Raw genomic sequence first — 15138 nt, forward strand, 5'->3', positions numbered from 1 at the left:
TGGGAAAGTATTTTATCACACCAATTTTGGTATGGTCAGATGCGTTAAGGTCAGAGGAAAGATCTAGAGTCTAAAAGACCCCAATTTTTTTTAAAAAGAGTACCTGTCACTACAGATTGCTATCATAGAGGAAATTTAAATTCACCGTGATAACAATAAAAATGATTAAAGAAAAAAAAAAATGAAAGAAAAGGTGTCAAAATAACATAAGAAAGCAAATTAAAAAATAAAAAGAAAAAAAAAAAAATCAAGCCCCCCTGTCCCCCCGTGCTTGCGCGCAAATGCGCGCACAAGCGTTGGTCTAGTGTCATATGTAAACCGCAATTTCAGCATGCATGTGAGGTATCGCCGTGAACGCCAGGTCGAGGGCAGTAATTCTTGTGGTAGACCTCCTCTGTAAGACAAAACCTGTAAAGACTTTTAAAGGCTTTTAAAACCGTACGTAGTTTGTTGCCGCGGCACGGGCGTGCGCAATTTTTAAAGCATGTCATGTTAGGTGTCTATGAACTCAGCATAAGATCATCTTTTAAATTTTACCAAACAATTTGGAATTATATAGTGTATTTCTGCATTAAATATAAAAAAAGTGTTTTTTTTTACGCAAAAATTGCGCTTGGAAAATGTGTGCGCAAATACCGTGTAACAAAAAAAATTGCAACATCCACCATTTTGTTCTGTAGGGCCTCTGCTTTAAAAAAAATATATAATGTTTGGGGGTTCAAAGTAATTTTCTTGTGAAAAAAAAATATTTTTTCATGTAAACAAAAACTCACAGAAAAGGCTTGGTTTTCAAGTGGTTAGAAGAGTGGGTGATGTGTTGCTAAAATTGAGCATAAAATGCCAGGACTGTTCAAACACCCCCCAAATGACCCCTTTTTGGAAAGTAGACACCCAAAGCTATTTGCTGAGAGACATATTGAGTCCATGGAGTATTTTATATTTTGCCCTAAGTTTCAGGAAAATGACAATTTGTTTTTTTTTTTTTTTACACAAAGTTGTCACTAAATAATATATTGCTCACGCATGCCATGGGTATATGTGAAATGACACCCCAAAATACATTCTGCTGCTTCTCCTGAGTACAGGGATACCCCATGTGTGAGACTTTTTGTCAGTCTAGCCGCGTATAGGACCCGGAAAACCAATCCGCACCTTCTGGCTTTCTAAGGGCGTAAATTGTTGATCTCACTCCTTACTACCTATCACACTTTTGAAGGCCATGAAATGCCAAAATGGCACAAAACCCCCCCAAATGACCCCATTTTGCAAAGTAGACACTCCAAGCTATTAGATGAGAGGCATGATGAGTCCATGGAATATTTTATATTTTGCCACAAGTTTCAGGAAAATTATTTTTTTTTTTTTTCTTTTTTACACAAAGTTGTCAGTAAATGATATAATGCTCACACATGCCATGGGTATATGTGAAATGACACCCCAAAATACATTCTGCTGCTTCTCCTGAGTACAAGGATACCCCATGTGTGAGACTTTTTTGCAGTCTAGCCGCGTACAGGACCCGGAAAACCACTCCCCACTTTCAGGCTTTCTAAGGGCGTAAATTGTTGATCTCACTCCTTACTACCTATCACACTTTTGAAGGCCATGAAATGCCAAAATGGCACAAAACCCCCCCAAATGACCCCATTTTGCAAAGTAGACACTCCAAGCTATTAGATGAGAGGCATGATGAGTCCATGGAATATTTTATATTTTGCCACAAGTTTCAGGAAAATTATTATTTTTTTTTTACACAAAGATGTCAGTAAATGATATAATGCTCACACATGCCATGGGTATATGTGAAATGACACCCCAAAATACATTCTGCTGCTTCTCCTGAGTACAAGGATACCCCATGTGTGAGACTTTTTTGCAGTCTAGCCGCGTACAGGACCCGGAAAACCACTCCCCACCTTCAGGCTTTCTAAGGGCGTAAATTGTTGATCTCACTCCTTACTACCTATCACACTTTTGAAGGCCATGAAACGCCAAGATGGCATAAAACCCCCCCAAATGACCCCATTTTGCAAAGTAGACACTCCAATCTATTTGCTGAGAGGCATGGTGAGTATTTTGCATCTCTCATTTTTTTTGGAAAATGAAGAAAAAACAGGAAAATGCATTTTTTTTTCCTCTTTTTTCAATTTCCAAAACTTTGTGACAAAAAGTGAGATCTGCAAAACACTCAACATGCCTCTCTGCAAATAGCTTAGGGTGTCTACTTTCCGAAAAGGGGTCATTTGGGGGGGGGGGGGTTGTGCTGTCTTGGCATTTCATGGCCTCTGAAACTGTGATAGGTAGTCAGGAGTGAAATCAACAATTTACGCCCTTGGAAAGCCTGAAAGTGGGGGTTGGCTTTCGAGGACCTGTACTCGGCTAGACTGCAAAAAAGTCTCACACATGTGGTATCCCTGTACTCAGGAGAAGCAGCAGAATGTATTTTGGGGTGTCATTTCACATATACCCATGGCATGTGTGAGCAATATATCATTTAGTGACAACTTTGTGTAAAAAAACAAAAAAAAAAATAATAATAATATATTTCCCGGAACTTGTGGCAAAATATAAAATATTCCATGGACTCACCATGCCTCTCAGCAAATAGCTTGGGGTGTCTACTTTGCAAAATGGGGTCATTTGGGGGGGTTTTGTGCTATCTTGAAATTTCAGGGCCTCCGAAACTGTGATGGGTAGTCAGGAGTGAAATCAACAATTTACGCCATTAGAAAACCTAAAGATGGAGATTCATTTTCGGGGTCCCGTACACAGCTAGGCTCCCAAAAAGTCTCACACATGGGGTATCCCCATACTGAGGAGAAGCGGCAGAATGTATTTTGGGGTGTCATTCCACATATACCCATGTCATGTGTGAGAAATTTATCTTTTAGTGACAACTTTGTGTTAAAAAAAATAAAAATAAATAAATTGTAATTTTCCCAAAACTTGTGGCAAAATATAAAATATTCCATGGACTCACCATGCTTCTCAGCAAATAGCTTGGGGTGTCTACTTTGCAAAATGGGGTCATTTGGGGGGTTTTGTGCTATCTTGAAATTTCAGGGCCTCCGAAACTGTGATGGGTAGTGAGGAGTGAAATCAAAAATTTACGCCATTAGAAAACCTAAAGATGGAGATTGATTTTCGGGGTCCCGTACACAGCTAGGCTCCCAAAAAGTCTCACATATGTGGTATCCCTGTACTCAGGAGAAGCAGCAGAATATATTTTGGGGTGTAATTACACATATACCCATGGCATGTGTGAGAAATTTATCTTTTAGTGACAACTTTGTGTTAAAAAAAAAAAATTTTTTTTTTTTTAGTCATTTTTCAAACACCTGTGACAAAAAAAGTAAATATTTAATGAGCTCAACATGCCTCTCAGAACATTCCTTAGGATGTCTACTTTCCAAAAAGTGGTAATTTGGGGGGGTCTTGTACTGCCCTGCCATTTTAGCACTTCATGAATAGGCAGTCAGAAATTAAAGCTGCGTAAAATTTCAGTATTTACACCATAGTTTGTAGACGCTATAACTTTTGCGCAAACCAATAAAAATACGCTCATTGAATTTTTTTTGTCAAAGACATGTAGCTAAATATATTTTGGCCAAAAAAAAATGACATAAATTGAGTATATTGGATATTTTTTAAAAGACAAAGTTGAAAATGTAATTTTTTTGCAAAATTTTCACTATTTTTTTATTAATATCGCAAAAAATAAAAAGCGCAGAGGTGATCAAATACCACCAAAAGAAAGCTCTGTTTGTGGGAAAAAAAAGGACGTAAATGTCGTTTGGGTACCACATTGCATGACCGCACAATTGTCAGTTAAAGTCGCACAGTGCCGAAGCACAAAAAGTGGTCTGGACGGAAGACAGCAAAATCCTCCGGTGGTAAAGTGGTTAATACACCGATTAGCCATAACATCATGACCACCCACCATAAACCATCAAAGCATAGACGGCATTAGACCACTGAAGCTATGCTGTGGCCTCTGGCGCCAAGCCAGTAGCAGATCCTTAAAAGTGATACTGAAGTCTTTTTTCATTTAAAAATAACAAACATGTCATACTTACCTCCTCTGTGCAGTGGTTTTGCAAAGAGCAGCTCAGATCCTCCTCTTCTCGAGGCCCTCGCCGGAACTCCTAGCCCCTCCCTCCTGCCCCCACAGTAAGCAGCTTGCTATGGGGGAACCTGTTCTGGGCCGCTCCTCTGTGTGTCCATTCAGACATGGAGCCACCGCTCGGCCCCACCCCCTCTCTCTTCTCATGGCTCACTGACTTTGATTGACAGCAGCGGGAGCCAAAGCTGCCCCACTGCTGTCTCAGCCAATGAAGAGAGAGTCCCGGACAGCCGTGACATTCATGCAACATCGCTGGATCAAGATGTGGCTCAGGTAAGTATTAGGGGGGAGGCTGAGGGTGGCTGCTGCACACAGGAGGTTTGTCATCCTAATGCATAGAATGCATTTAGATAAAAAAAAAACTTCTGACTGTAGAACCACTTTAAGTCCTGTAAATTGTAAGGTGGCGTCTCCATGGATCAGACTTGTTCCAGCACATTCTACAGAGATTGGATTGAGATCTGAAAAATTTAGAGTTCTTCAAACCATTCTTGAATTCATCAGAACAGGCCACTTTCTTACACTGCTCCGTGGTCCAGTTCTGAAGCCCATGTGCCCATTGTAGGTGTTTTTGACTGTGGATACAGGTCATCATGGGCGCTTTGACTAGTCTGTGGCTATGCAGCCCCATACACAACTAACTATGATGCACTGTGAGTTCTAAAACCTTTCTATTGGAAGCAACATAAATGTTTCCAGCAATTTGTGGGTATAGGATTGTATAATTTTTTCCCTATTTATTGGTTGAACTAGACTTGTGTCTTTTTTCAACCAGAATAACTATGTAACTATGTAATTTGAGCTACATTAGCTCTTCTATCAGATCGGATTAAATGGTCCAGCCTTCACTCCCCCTGTGCATCAATCAGCCTTGGCCACCCATGACCCTGTTGCTGGTTCACCAGTTTTCCTTCCTTGGAACTCTTTTGGTCCTGACCACTACAAACCCGGAATATCCCACAAGAGCAACAGTTTTGAGGTTACTCTGACCCATTCGTCTAGCCATTACAAGCCACTCAAATCCCTATGCTTGCCTATTTTTTCAGCTTTCAACATTAATTTCAGCGACAGCATGTTCACTTGCTGCCTGATATATCCTACCCACTTTCACAGAGTTCAGAGAGATAGGTGTTGGACGCTACTGACCGGAAGGGAAATCCACCAAAAAGGCACAAAGGATGTCCAATGGGTCCTCTTTTTGAACTGTCCAAATGGCTGACATACAGGGCAGCACTGGCGGTAAACTCGGGAAATCGCGCTGGCGACAATAGATTTGGCTTATTACAAGTGGCGCCTGCTCTCTTTTCTACCCACTTTCACAGGCCATTGTAAAGAGATAATCAAAGTTATTCACTTTTCCTGTTAGTGGTCATAATGTTATGGATGATCGGTGTATGTCAGTCCACATCAGTTTTCCTCGCTGGTCCGCATCAGCAAATAATACCGATTAGCAGCAGTGCTTTTTACTGTGTCATGCTGCTACAGTAAATCATATAAATGGTTTTTGTTAGCATACAATATAACATCAACAAGTGACAGTAAATTATATCATATGGCAACCACACAAAATGAATTAATGCTGCAAAACCAGTTTATAATAACCAACAACATCACATGTTATCATGCCGCTGCAGTATAATATATGGCCCAGTGATGGGTGCTGGAATGTTTGTTCTTTCACTAAATTTATTAATCTAGCACTGGATTTTTCAGGGCATTGCCATGGACATTTATGGGAGGGGTGAAAATTTTTCAAACTGACAGCAATGTTGAGGGTAATATTTTCAAAGACTCCAATACTGGGTTGATTAATCCTATTTTTGTCTTAGACCACCTGCATTACCATTTCCACTTGCACCATGGCATTCTCCCTCCCAAGAACATTGTTCCTCCTGCTGACCAACACTGCTGCGATATTCCTCCTACCACTTACCACCATCCCTGTGCATTTTGTTATCTGACAGACCACTGTTGTTGAAACATTCTGTTTCCACTGATGCAAACACTGGGGCATTTTCCCTTCCAGTGACCACCAACATAGGGGGAGAAAGGAGGGAGGTAGGAAGAAATGCCTTAAGGCCCGTACACACGATAAGAAAATCTGATGTGAAAATTCATCCGAAGACCGATCTGCCGATTTTCGGATTGTTAGTATGGGGCTTTCGACAGCCAACTCTGACTTTTCGGCTGACAAAATCCCGATGTGCAGGCTCTAACATTTTTGTCGTCCGTAATACAACGTCCGATTTTCGTCTCATTAGAACAGATTTCCACGGAAAAAAAATCTTAAGAGCAAGACTAGGCATGCTCAGAGACAAAAGAACACATACAAAGCAATCCAACACATGACATCACTTCTGAAGTAGAATTCTGTCGTACGGGAAAATTCGTATGAAAATAACCTCTTCACTTTCCACATCAGACAAGCATGCCACAAAAAACAGACGACAGATCGTTCGATAATCTGATCATGTGTACGGGGCTTTAGTCTACCATTTCTAGGGCACGTTCTTCTTTCCCAGCTACTACTTTTTATGCACTGTGTTGTATATTACCTACTCCTGACCACTGCATTCTGTAAGCGGTACTGTACATTACATAATTCTAAACACTGCAAACCGTATTACATAAATCGAGCAAACTATATGCTATTTTTTTTAAACATACCCCTAAATTCTGCACTTTATATGCTCTTTTGTACATTACATATTCCTGACCCTGGAAACAAGCTGGAGTATGTTTGTTCTCCTAGAGAAGTATTTACCAAACCAGTATTTATTCTTGGAATGCAGAAAGCTCTATTCGCACAAATAGTAGATCTATTTTTTTTTACAGGGAGAGGATACCTTTTTTTAAAGATATCCACTCCCATTTCCTCACTTCTTACCAAGGAAAGAATGAGATTGTTCGTCCTGATCCTCTCCACGTCTGCAGCCTCCTGGGACACATCACACAGTCTCACTGCATTGGGGAGCTAGCTATGATTCCTCAGAAAGTTACAGCCATTTCCCAAATCCAAGATGGTGGCTCTAGGGACCTGCAGCCACAACCGTGGCAAGGATAGGCTGCAGGAAGGTAGTGCTGGAATCCAGGGACTGGTAAGTAACTGATTTTTAAAGGGAGAGATTGCTCTTTAAAGTATGCAATCCTTGTACTTTACCCATCAAACAGGGAGAATGGATCCACAGTAAAAATGACAGGACTATCTTGGCAACCATCTAATCTAAAATCGAATTATTGTGGATTGCTACTTTCTTGCAAAAACTTTCTTACATAATAATTAGATAATATAAACATAAAAAAACTTTGTCTGGCAAATAGGTTAGCAAATGTGAGCCTGTTTTATAAAGAAGAGGAAACAGGAATCACAGGAATCAAGCTCCTTCCTCACCTGGGTTTGTTCTTCAGTAGCCTTCAGGATCCCAGCGCATTCTAACTGAGGGCAGCTGACTATACTGCTTTGAGGTTCACAGCCTGCTGGCCACTGTGCATGCGCAAGACACACTACGCTTTGTGAATGGTCCCACAGTCTTCGAGGGACCTGTAACGTGTCCCAGAAGACCGCAGGGAGGGAGCAGAAGTACGAGTGGGTACCTGTCAAAACTAGGTACCTGCTCCCCCACCAAAAAGGGGACATGCCAAATGTGGCAGGGGAAGAGGACCATAAATGGAACTTCCCCTTTTGGGTGGAGTTTCTCTTTAATATCTGTCAGTCTAAACCAAAATTGGATCAGCTTTCTATAGCACCAATCATTTTTCCAAATGGTAGCTATAGTAAACTGCACTTCCTTTACACTAGCTTTTCCTACTGTCATTTTTTAAAATATGTTGCTGTGTCTATCAGTCTTTCTTGCATCTTTGATGTATTAGCAAAGTTTTTAGCACTCACCTTGGAGTTCCAGGCATTTTAGCCAGTATTTAATAAGTATTTAAAATGCACAATTCTCTGCTTAATCTTACACATGTAAGAGAATGTCTCTTGGTCCGATGTTACACTTCCTTGATTACTTCTTTGCCTGGCTACACCACTTTCTCTTCTCAAAGAAATACCAACTATCATTCTTAGTGACATAATGATCCCTGTTAAAAATAACACCCTGTCTACCTCTCAACTTCTAAATCAAACTTTAGCACAACACAATAACCTTGTATTCTTCTACCTGTACACCCCTTGCAACTTCTCAAACACTCATTATCCTCTCTCTGACCAACACCTTTTCAGTTTAACACTCTCCCTGTCTTCATCTTCTTCAAACCTACTATCTCTCAAACCAGCAGTCACCAATAGAAATATTTGCTACTTTAATCTTTCTCTTCTCTGTTACTGACTACCTCTAAAGCTGGCCAAAGACGGTTTGAATCTCGGAAGGTTTAGCAGAGACCAGCCGAGATTCAAACCATGTATGGGCAGGCTAATTGTACCCAAATTCATCAATGGATCATCTTGGGTACAACCAGCATGTCGGATTTTTAGGATGCGATTATTGCCAATACTGACTGTGTTGAAAGGGGAATCAAGCGATTTTATTTAGTGAAACCCATAGTTGCAGGAAAGAAAGTCGTATCATCTATGGCCGGCTCAAGACAAAATTTCACCCCTATTCTGCCCTGACCTAGCCACATCAGTCTACAACAGCTCCCTCTCAATCTTTCTGGAAACATTTGCTTCCATTACTGCACAAAGAATTAGGCCTCCACCGCTACATCCTTGGCAAACAGATGACACCAGATGTCTCAAAAGACATAGTTGTTTTCTCAGTTGTGGCCTAAAATCAAATCCCTGCCTTGTAAAAATCTCTGGTAAAATCTTCATCCTTCTTCCTTGCTTCAAAACAAACATATTTTATCACTCTCATTAACACCCTCTCATTCAGTGCTGATCAACCCTCTTCTACCTTTAACTTTCTACTTCGCTCCCCTCTGGCTCCACCCACTAACTTTTGTACTGCCCAGGACACTGTCAATCATTTTAAACACAAGATAGAGCGACTCATAAAGACACCTCCACTGTCTAGTGTCCCGTATGCCAAGTACACACAATAAGGATATTGGACTAAAATCGTTCCTTCTGATATCGTACAAGAAAAATGTTCATGCTTGAAAATTTTTCAATAAGTCTCATTAAGATCAGCTCTCAAAAAGCTAATGATCAGATTATAAGACGATGGCTCCAAAAGCATTTTTTTTGCCAGATTTTCTCATCATGTGTGCTAGGCATTACCTGATTTACTACAGGGGAGGTAACTAATCCTTTTTCTGAAACTCACCTAACCACCTGCCCCATGGATCCCATTTCCTCATAACTACTTAGGTCACGCAATTGTTCTATTCTTTGCTCTCTTATTCACCTATTCAATCTCTCACTCTCTGCTGGTGTTCTCCCGTCTCCTCTAAAATATACATTGATCACCCCCCTACTTAAAAAAGACCTCGCTAGACCACACCATTGCGAACAACCTAACCACCATCTCCTAGCCCTTGGAAGCCTCCAAACTTTTTAGAATGCCTGGTTTACAAATATCACTAGCTTTTTGTGCTCCTTACAGTCTGGCTTTTGCCTGCAACACTCCACAAAAACTGCTCCACTAAACCTAATTTTTTACTTACTAACTGCTACAATCTATGGCCACTACCCTATACTCATGCGATTAGACCTTTCTGCTGCTTTGATACAGTTGACCACCTGCTGCTCCTCAAAAAAAAATCCACTCTGATGGCCTCCAAGACTCATACCTGGTTCTCCTTCTCCTATCTAAGCATTCCTTTAGCGTCACCTACCTATCTCCCCCTCTTCTCTTCCTCTTGATTTGAGAATCTCCCAAGGCCTTGTCCTCAGACCCCTTTTATTTTCTATCTACACCTCCTCAGTCAGTCAGTTAATAACCTCCCATGGTTGCAATACCATCTCTACATTGATGATATCCAAATCTACCTCTGCGCTCTACCCTTCCAGTCTCCTCGTGTACCACTAATTTACTAAATGACATATCAATATAGATGTCACCCTACTCCCAAAACTCAATCTTTTCAAAAATGAAGCTCATAAAATTTCTTTCCCTTCCCCCCTCTTTGATTTTTCCTTCAGGATAATTAGCACAGCTGCCATTCCCTCCCCTCATGCCAGGTTACTAGATGTACAGGACTGTGACCTCTCCTTTCAGCCCCACATCCAATCACATTCCAAATCCTGTCACCTTCCCCTCTGTAACAGTTCCAAAATATGCCCCAAAACGACACCACCAAGGCTAATAGTTCACTCCTTATTATCTCTCACCACCTATTATGTCTCCTTTATTTCAATTTCCTTCTGGTTGACCTACCTCCACATAGGCTATTCCCCCCTTCAGTTTATAAAGAATGCTGCTGCCAGACTCCACCTTACCAACCGTTTAGTGTCCGCAAACCCTTTTTGCCAATCCCTCCACAGGTTTTCATTTGCCCAACAAATTAAATTCAAAACACTAATAACAACCTACAAAACTATCCACAGCTTTGCCCTGAGCTACATCATCAACCACATCTCAAAATTGTACCCATAAAGTTCTCTTCTTCACAACTCCAAAGACCTCCTACCCTCAAGCTCCTTGTCACCTTTTCCCGTGCTCACCTCCAGGACTACTCCAGAGACTCTCCCTTTCCCTGGAACTCCCTACCCCACTCTGTCAAGCTATCTCCTACATTGTCTGCCTTTAGACCATCTTTGAAAACTCATCTCTTCAGGGAGGCCTATCTTAACATTATCTAACAACTGAACATTTACTTTCTCCATAAACTCATATCCACACAGTGAGTACCTTTTTGTATCACTTCCCCTACCTTTTAGGATTGTAAGCTTTCCTAGCCCTCTTGACTTGAATTGTATTATTACAGTGCTGTTGGCTCTTTATAAATCCTTTATAATAATAATTATACTAAAAGTACACATTGGTATGTGAGGAAAGATTTCACATTACTGTGCCTCACTCTGCTGATTTGAATACTGCATGCAGTTTTCTACAGATGTTGATTCCTGTGGACTCTTCGTCCACTCAAGACTCAGGGCTTTTTTTCTCAGAGAATAGGTCCAGGTACTCCCCTATTCCGAGTCGCCCCTTGTCCCCACTCCCTACCCACTTCTGAGCACCGTCCCTTGCTCCCATACATTACTAAGAGCACCAAAAAATTATACTTTACTGTATTCTAAGTAGTTTGTATGGAATTTGCCAATGAAAGGCAGTTAAATAGGGCCCCTGCAGCCAGCAACAATAGACTCTCCCCAGAAACAAAAGATCCGCCAGCAACAATAGACCCCATCATCAACAATAGATTTCACAGCAACAATAGATCCTTCTTCCCAACAACTATAGATCCTCCAGCAACAATAGACCCCCACAACAAAATACACTCACCAGCAACAATAGATCTCCCAATATCCAGCATCAATAGACTCTCCAGCAGCCAGCAATAATAGACCCCCTCCCTCAACATTAAAATTCTCCCATCAAAAATTGCCCCCCCCCCAAAAAAAAACAATAGGTCCCCCCAATGACAATAGAGCCCCCCAGCAGCCTGCATCAATAGACACTCCAGCACATCCCAGCACCCTTGGCATATACATTCAGCGCTGGAGGTGCCGGGACTGCATTCCCCCGCGTTCCCGCTGAAAAAAAGCCCTGGTCAGACTTAGAATTAAAGGTAAATGGGATTGCTTTATAAATGCCAGTGAAGTGCTTGGGAAGTGCTTTAGGAGCTTCTGATGTTTATTTTCTACAATTCTGAAAGAATGGTTGACAGCTAGCTTCCCACAGGTGCCAAAAAAATCAAACACTCGCTGAATGTGTCACACATTTCTGAAAAGGCTTGGTAAATGCATGGGGCATTTCTCAAGCTCTAGTAATAATGCTGATATCAAAAACTTATATAATCGAATCCTTACATAAAACAAGTTCAATTGGGAGTCCTAATATCTGTAGAAAGTACAGTAGAGAGAAGCAATATTCATGTGACAAAAAGGGCATGGCTTTATACTATGCACAAATAAATAAATAAGCCTATGGTAAATTGTAGTGCAATTACAGACCTGACTATATGTGGTCATTCTCTTTAGCTACATTCAACTGAATTGCCTGTGCCAATTTTCATATGCATGCAAAGATGTTATGTTAGAAGAAACACACTTCAAATCCTTCTTTTTCTCTCCTACATTGAACCTACATTTGGTTGGTTAGGTCACTAATGTTCACAATGGTCTTTGCTCTGGCGGGTAATGCTATCCATGCCTCAATATGCTATTAGCAAATTAAAATGTAATATTAAAAATCTGCCCATTTTTAAGTGTCTAAGAAAGTTTTCTGGTTCAATTGCACTAAAAAAAGAAATATTTATTTTTACTCTGAATATTTAGAATATCTTATTACCAATCATTCAGTATCTATTCATCACCTGACCACGATACTGAAATTTATGTAAAATTAGGCTTAAAAAATGTTTAGCTTTATCATTCACTTTTATCTTAAGACTCCAACTATAATACTCTAAGACAATAAGATAAAATGTCGAAAAAGTAATAGGAAAGCTTTTCATTTACCTTTTCCTCCACCATAAAAAGTGGATCTCCAGTTTCCAGAGAAGAGAGGCTTGCATCTGCATCAGGAGTCACACATCTTGAATCTGGGATAGCAGTGAATTCTGTGCATGGTTTACATTCAGATGCTGGAAGACAGAATAGAAACATGAATGTGTGCAGTGCTGTAAATATACCTTTTTCTGCGCTCCAGAATAATCCCACAGAGAAATAAATTATTTTAAGTGCTTGGAACTTAAAGTGAACCTGTGAGACACCCATGTATGGAAATCTACATCCTTCCCCATCCCATTTAACTAACGACAGTCTTTAGGAAAAACAGAATGAACAACTAGGTGCATTCCTTATTCTTGGTCTGAAGACATTGGGGTTAATTTAGGCAAATAGGCTGTTTGCATGTGGAAGGGACTTTATACTTTACAGGGGAAATTTCCTTAGAGCTTAGTGAATGTGGTGAAAATTCACTTTGCAAAGAATACCCAACTACCTAACTCACTTGCAAGGAAAATATAAAAAAAATGCATTTTTGCTTGCACATGATCCAATGATGGAAGTCAGCATATAGGCATGTGCAGTTAGTTTTCCCATCTGTAGGGGGCGTCACACCATTATTGCATGGGAAGGGAAGTCCCATAGGGTAATTGCTCCCTTAGTGACTCTGTACAGTGCTTTCAGAGGGGAAAGTAGCCTGATTGGACACTGAACTCTCAAGAGACTTTGGCAATCATCCTAAATGAGGGAACACTTTAACTGTTTCCTGCCCAGCCTATTGTAATATTACGGCCAAGCAGGCGCTCTCCCATCCTGGGTGGATGTCATATGACGTCATCTGAGCATCTGTCACCCGCTGTGTACTGGGCCTCTGTCAGTACCATGTGATTGCCGTGACAAATAACAGCAGATCACATGCCAGTTGTACACAATAAATGGCTTCCATTCATACCATTCATTGTGTACTATTGAGCTGATCCCTGTGATTGGTCACAGTGATCACATGGTACAGACAGGGCCATTCACAGCCTATTTGTACCATATGATTAGCTGTGGCCACACACAGCTAATCCCAATAATACACAAGGAATGAATAGATTTCATTCAGAAAAAAATGGATGCTTATAACAGTGCTCATCACTGTTATAAGCAATCATAGTGTTAAATGTAATAAAAAATAATTTTTTTTTTATAAAGTTGAATAAAATGAATAAAATTTTTTTTTCTCCATAAATCCTCTTACCAGTCAGTGTCCCTGGTCACTGCTACACCAGTAATATAATGACGCTGTACTGCACTGGTGGCAGTATGTAAAAAAAAAAATAATATTGAAAAAAAAAAAAAAGCTTTCCTACAGACAAAATATTGTACACTGATTTCGATTATCTTCCCCAAAGAAATGTAGCAGTATTAAATTTGGTCCAAATTTTTGAAGGAAGATTATTTATTTGTAAAATTTTATAACAGAAATGATATTTTTGAAAAAATTTTTTTTCAAAATGTTCAATATTTTTTCGTTTTTTTTTTAGCAAAAAAAATAAAAATAACCCAGTGTTGATTAAAAACCAACAAAACAAAGCTCTATTTGTAGAAATATATATACAAAGTATATTCCCTGCGCCAAAGTTTAGGGTAACCAATAGGTATGAGAAATGATATAACCAATATATAATATATTGTAAATTTTAAATATTAAAATGGGCTAAATAAGCAGCTGCTGTAAAATTGAATAAAATGCCACAGAAATGGTCTGTATAAAAAAGGCCAAATACAGCACTTGCTATTATATGTTTTTAACAACCAATCCTATGAATTTATATTACCAATAAAATTTAACCTGTGTTTATAAAGTGCCGATGTGTCTCCATAAATATCACTTGATTAGTAAAACGGTATTAAGGTACCATAAATTAATTATTAAAAATCATAAAACATAGCAGTGGGTCATATGCTTGGTAACTATGACTGTAATAAATAAATACCATCAGACAACGCGATCTATAAAAGGGAATAGTTATTAAATATAAAAGTCCATCAATCAATGGTGATTGTGTTTAGGCAATAGGTGTCCTCAATAAGTGGTTATCCACAAAAAGTGAAAGTGGTCTGGCTTGAATGTTCAAGGTATCAATTGCTGGTTCCAAAAGTGAATAAGATGGGTCACTTACCAGATAAAGTGGGATAGTGTGTTTTATGATTTTAACTTGTCTGAACCCGATGGATGGGTAAATAAACCTTTATTAAGACTTTATCACGCTATTTGGAGCCTTTCTTCTTCCCTTACATTGTCTTTTGAATATTACACTCCGGAGTCCAGAGGAGCCAGTATTAGCCCGCAGGACCGCCTAAAGGGGAAAGCCACTTGGCCCAGAGGGCAACCTAAGCCTGAATGGTCTTAGCGTCATACGACACATAAGACCCACGTTATCTGGTAAGTGACCCATCTTATTCACTTTTGGAA

General features: G+C 39.9%; 1 protein-coding gene across 1 annotated transcript in view; it reads right to left on the reverse strand.

Moving 5' to 3' along the window:
• The window catches only part of LOC309548318 (rho guanine nucleotide exchange factor 18-like), a gene marked incomplete at its 5' end in the record, with an annotated part of 201539 nt that extends 188703 nt beyond the window's left edge, over window positions 1-12836 (reverse strand). The window contains one exon of the mRNA XM_082248257.1: window positions 12690-12836. Coding sequence (XP_082104383.1) covers window positions 12690-12836 — 147 coding nt within the window. The remainder of the gene's footprint in view (window positions 1-12689) is intronic.
• Window positions 12837-15138: the final 2302 nt, after the last annotated feature.

This window comes from Pelophylax lessonae, assembly GCF_965119305.1.
Source record: "Pelophylax lessonae genome assembly, chromosome: 1".
NCBI classification, from domain to species: Eukaryota; Metazoa; Chordata; class Amphibia; order Anura; family Ranidae; genus Pelophylax; species Pelophylax lessonae.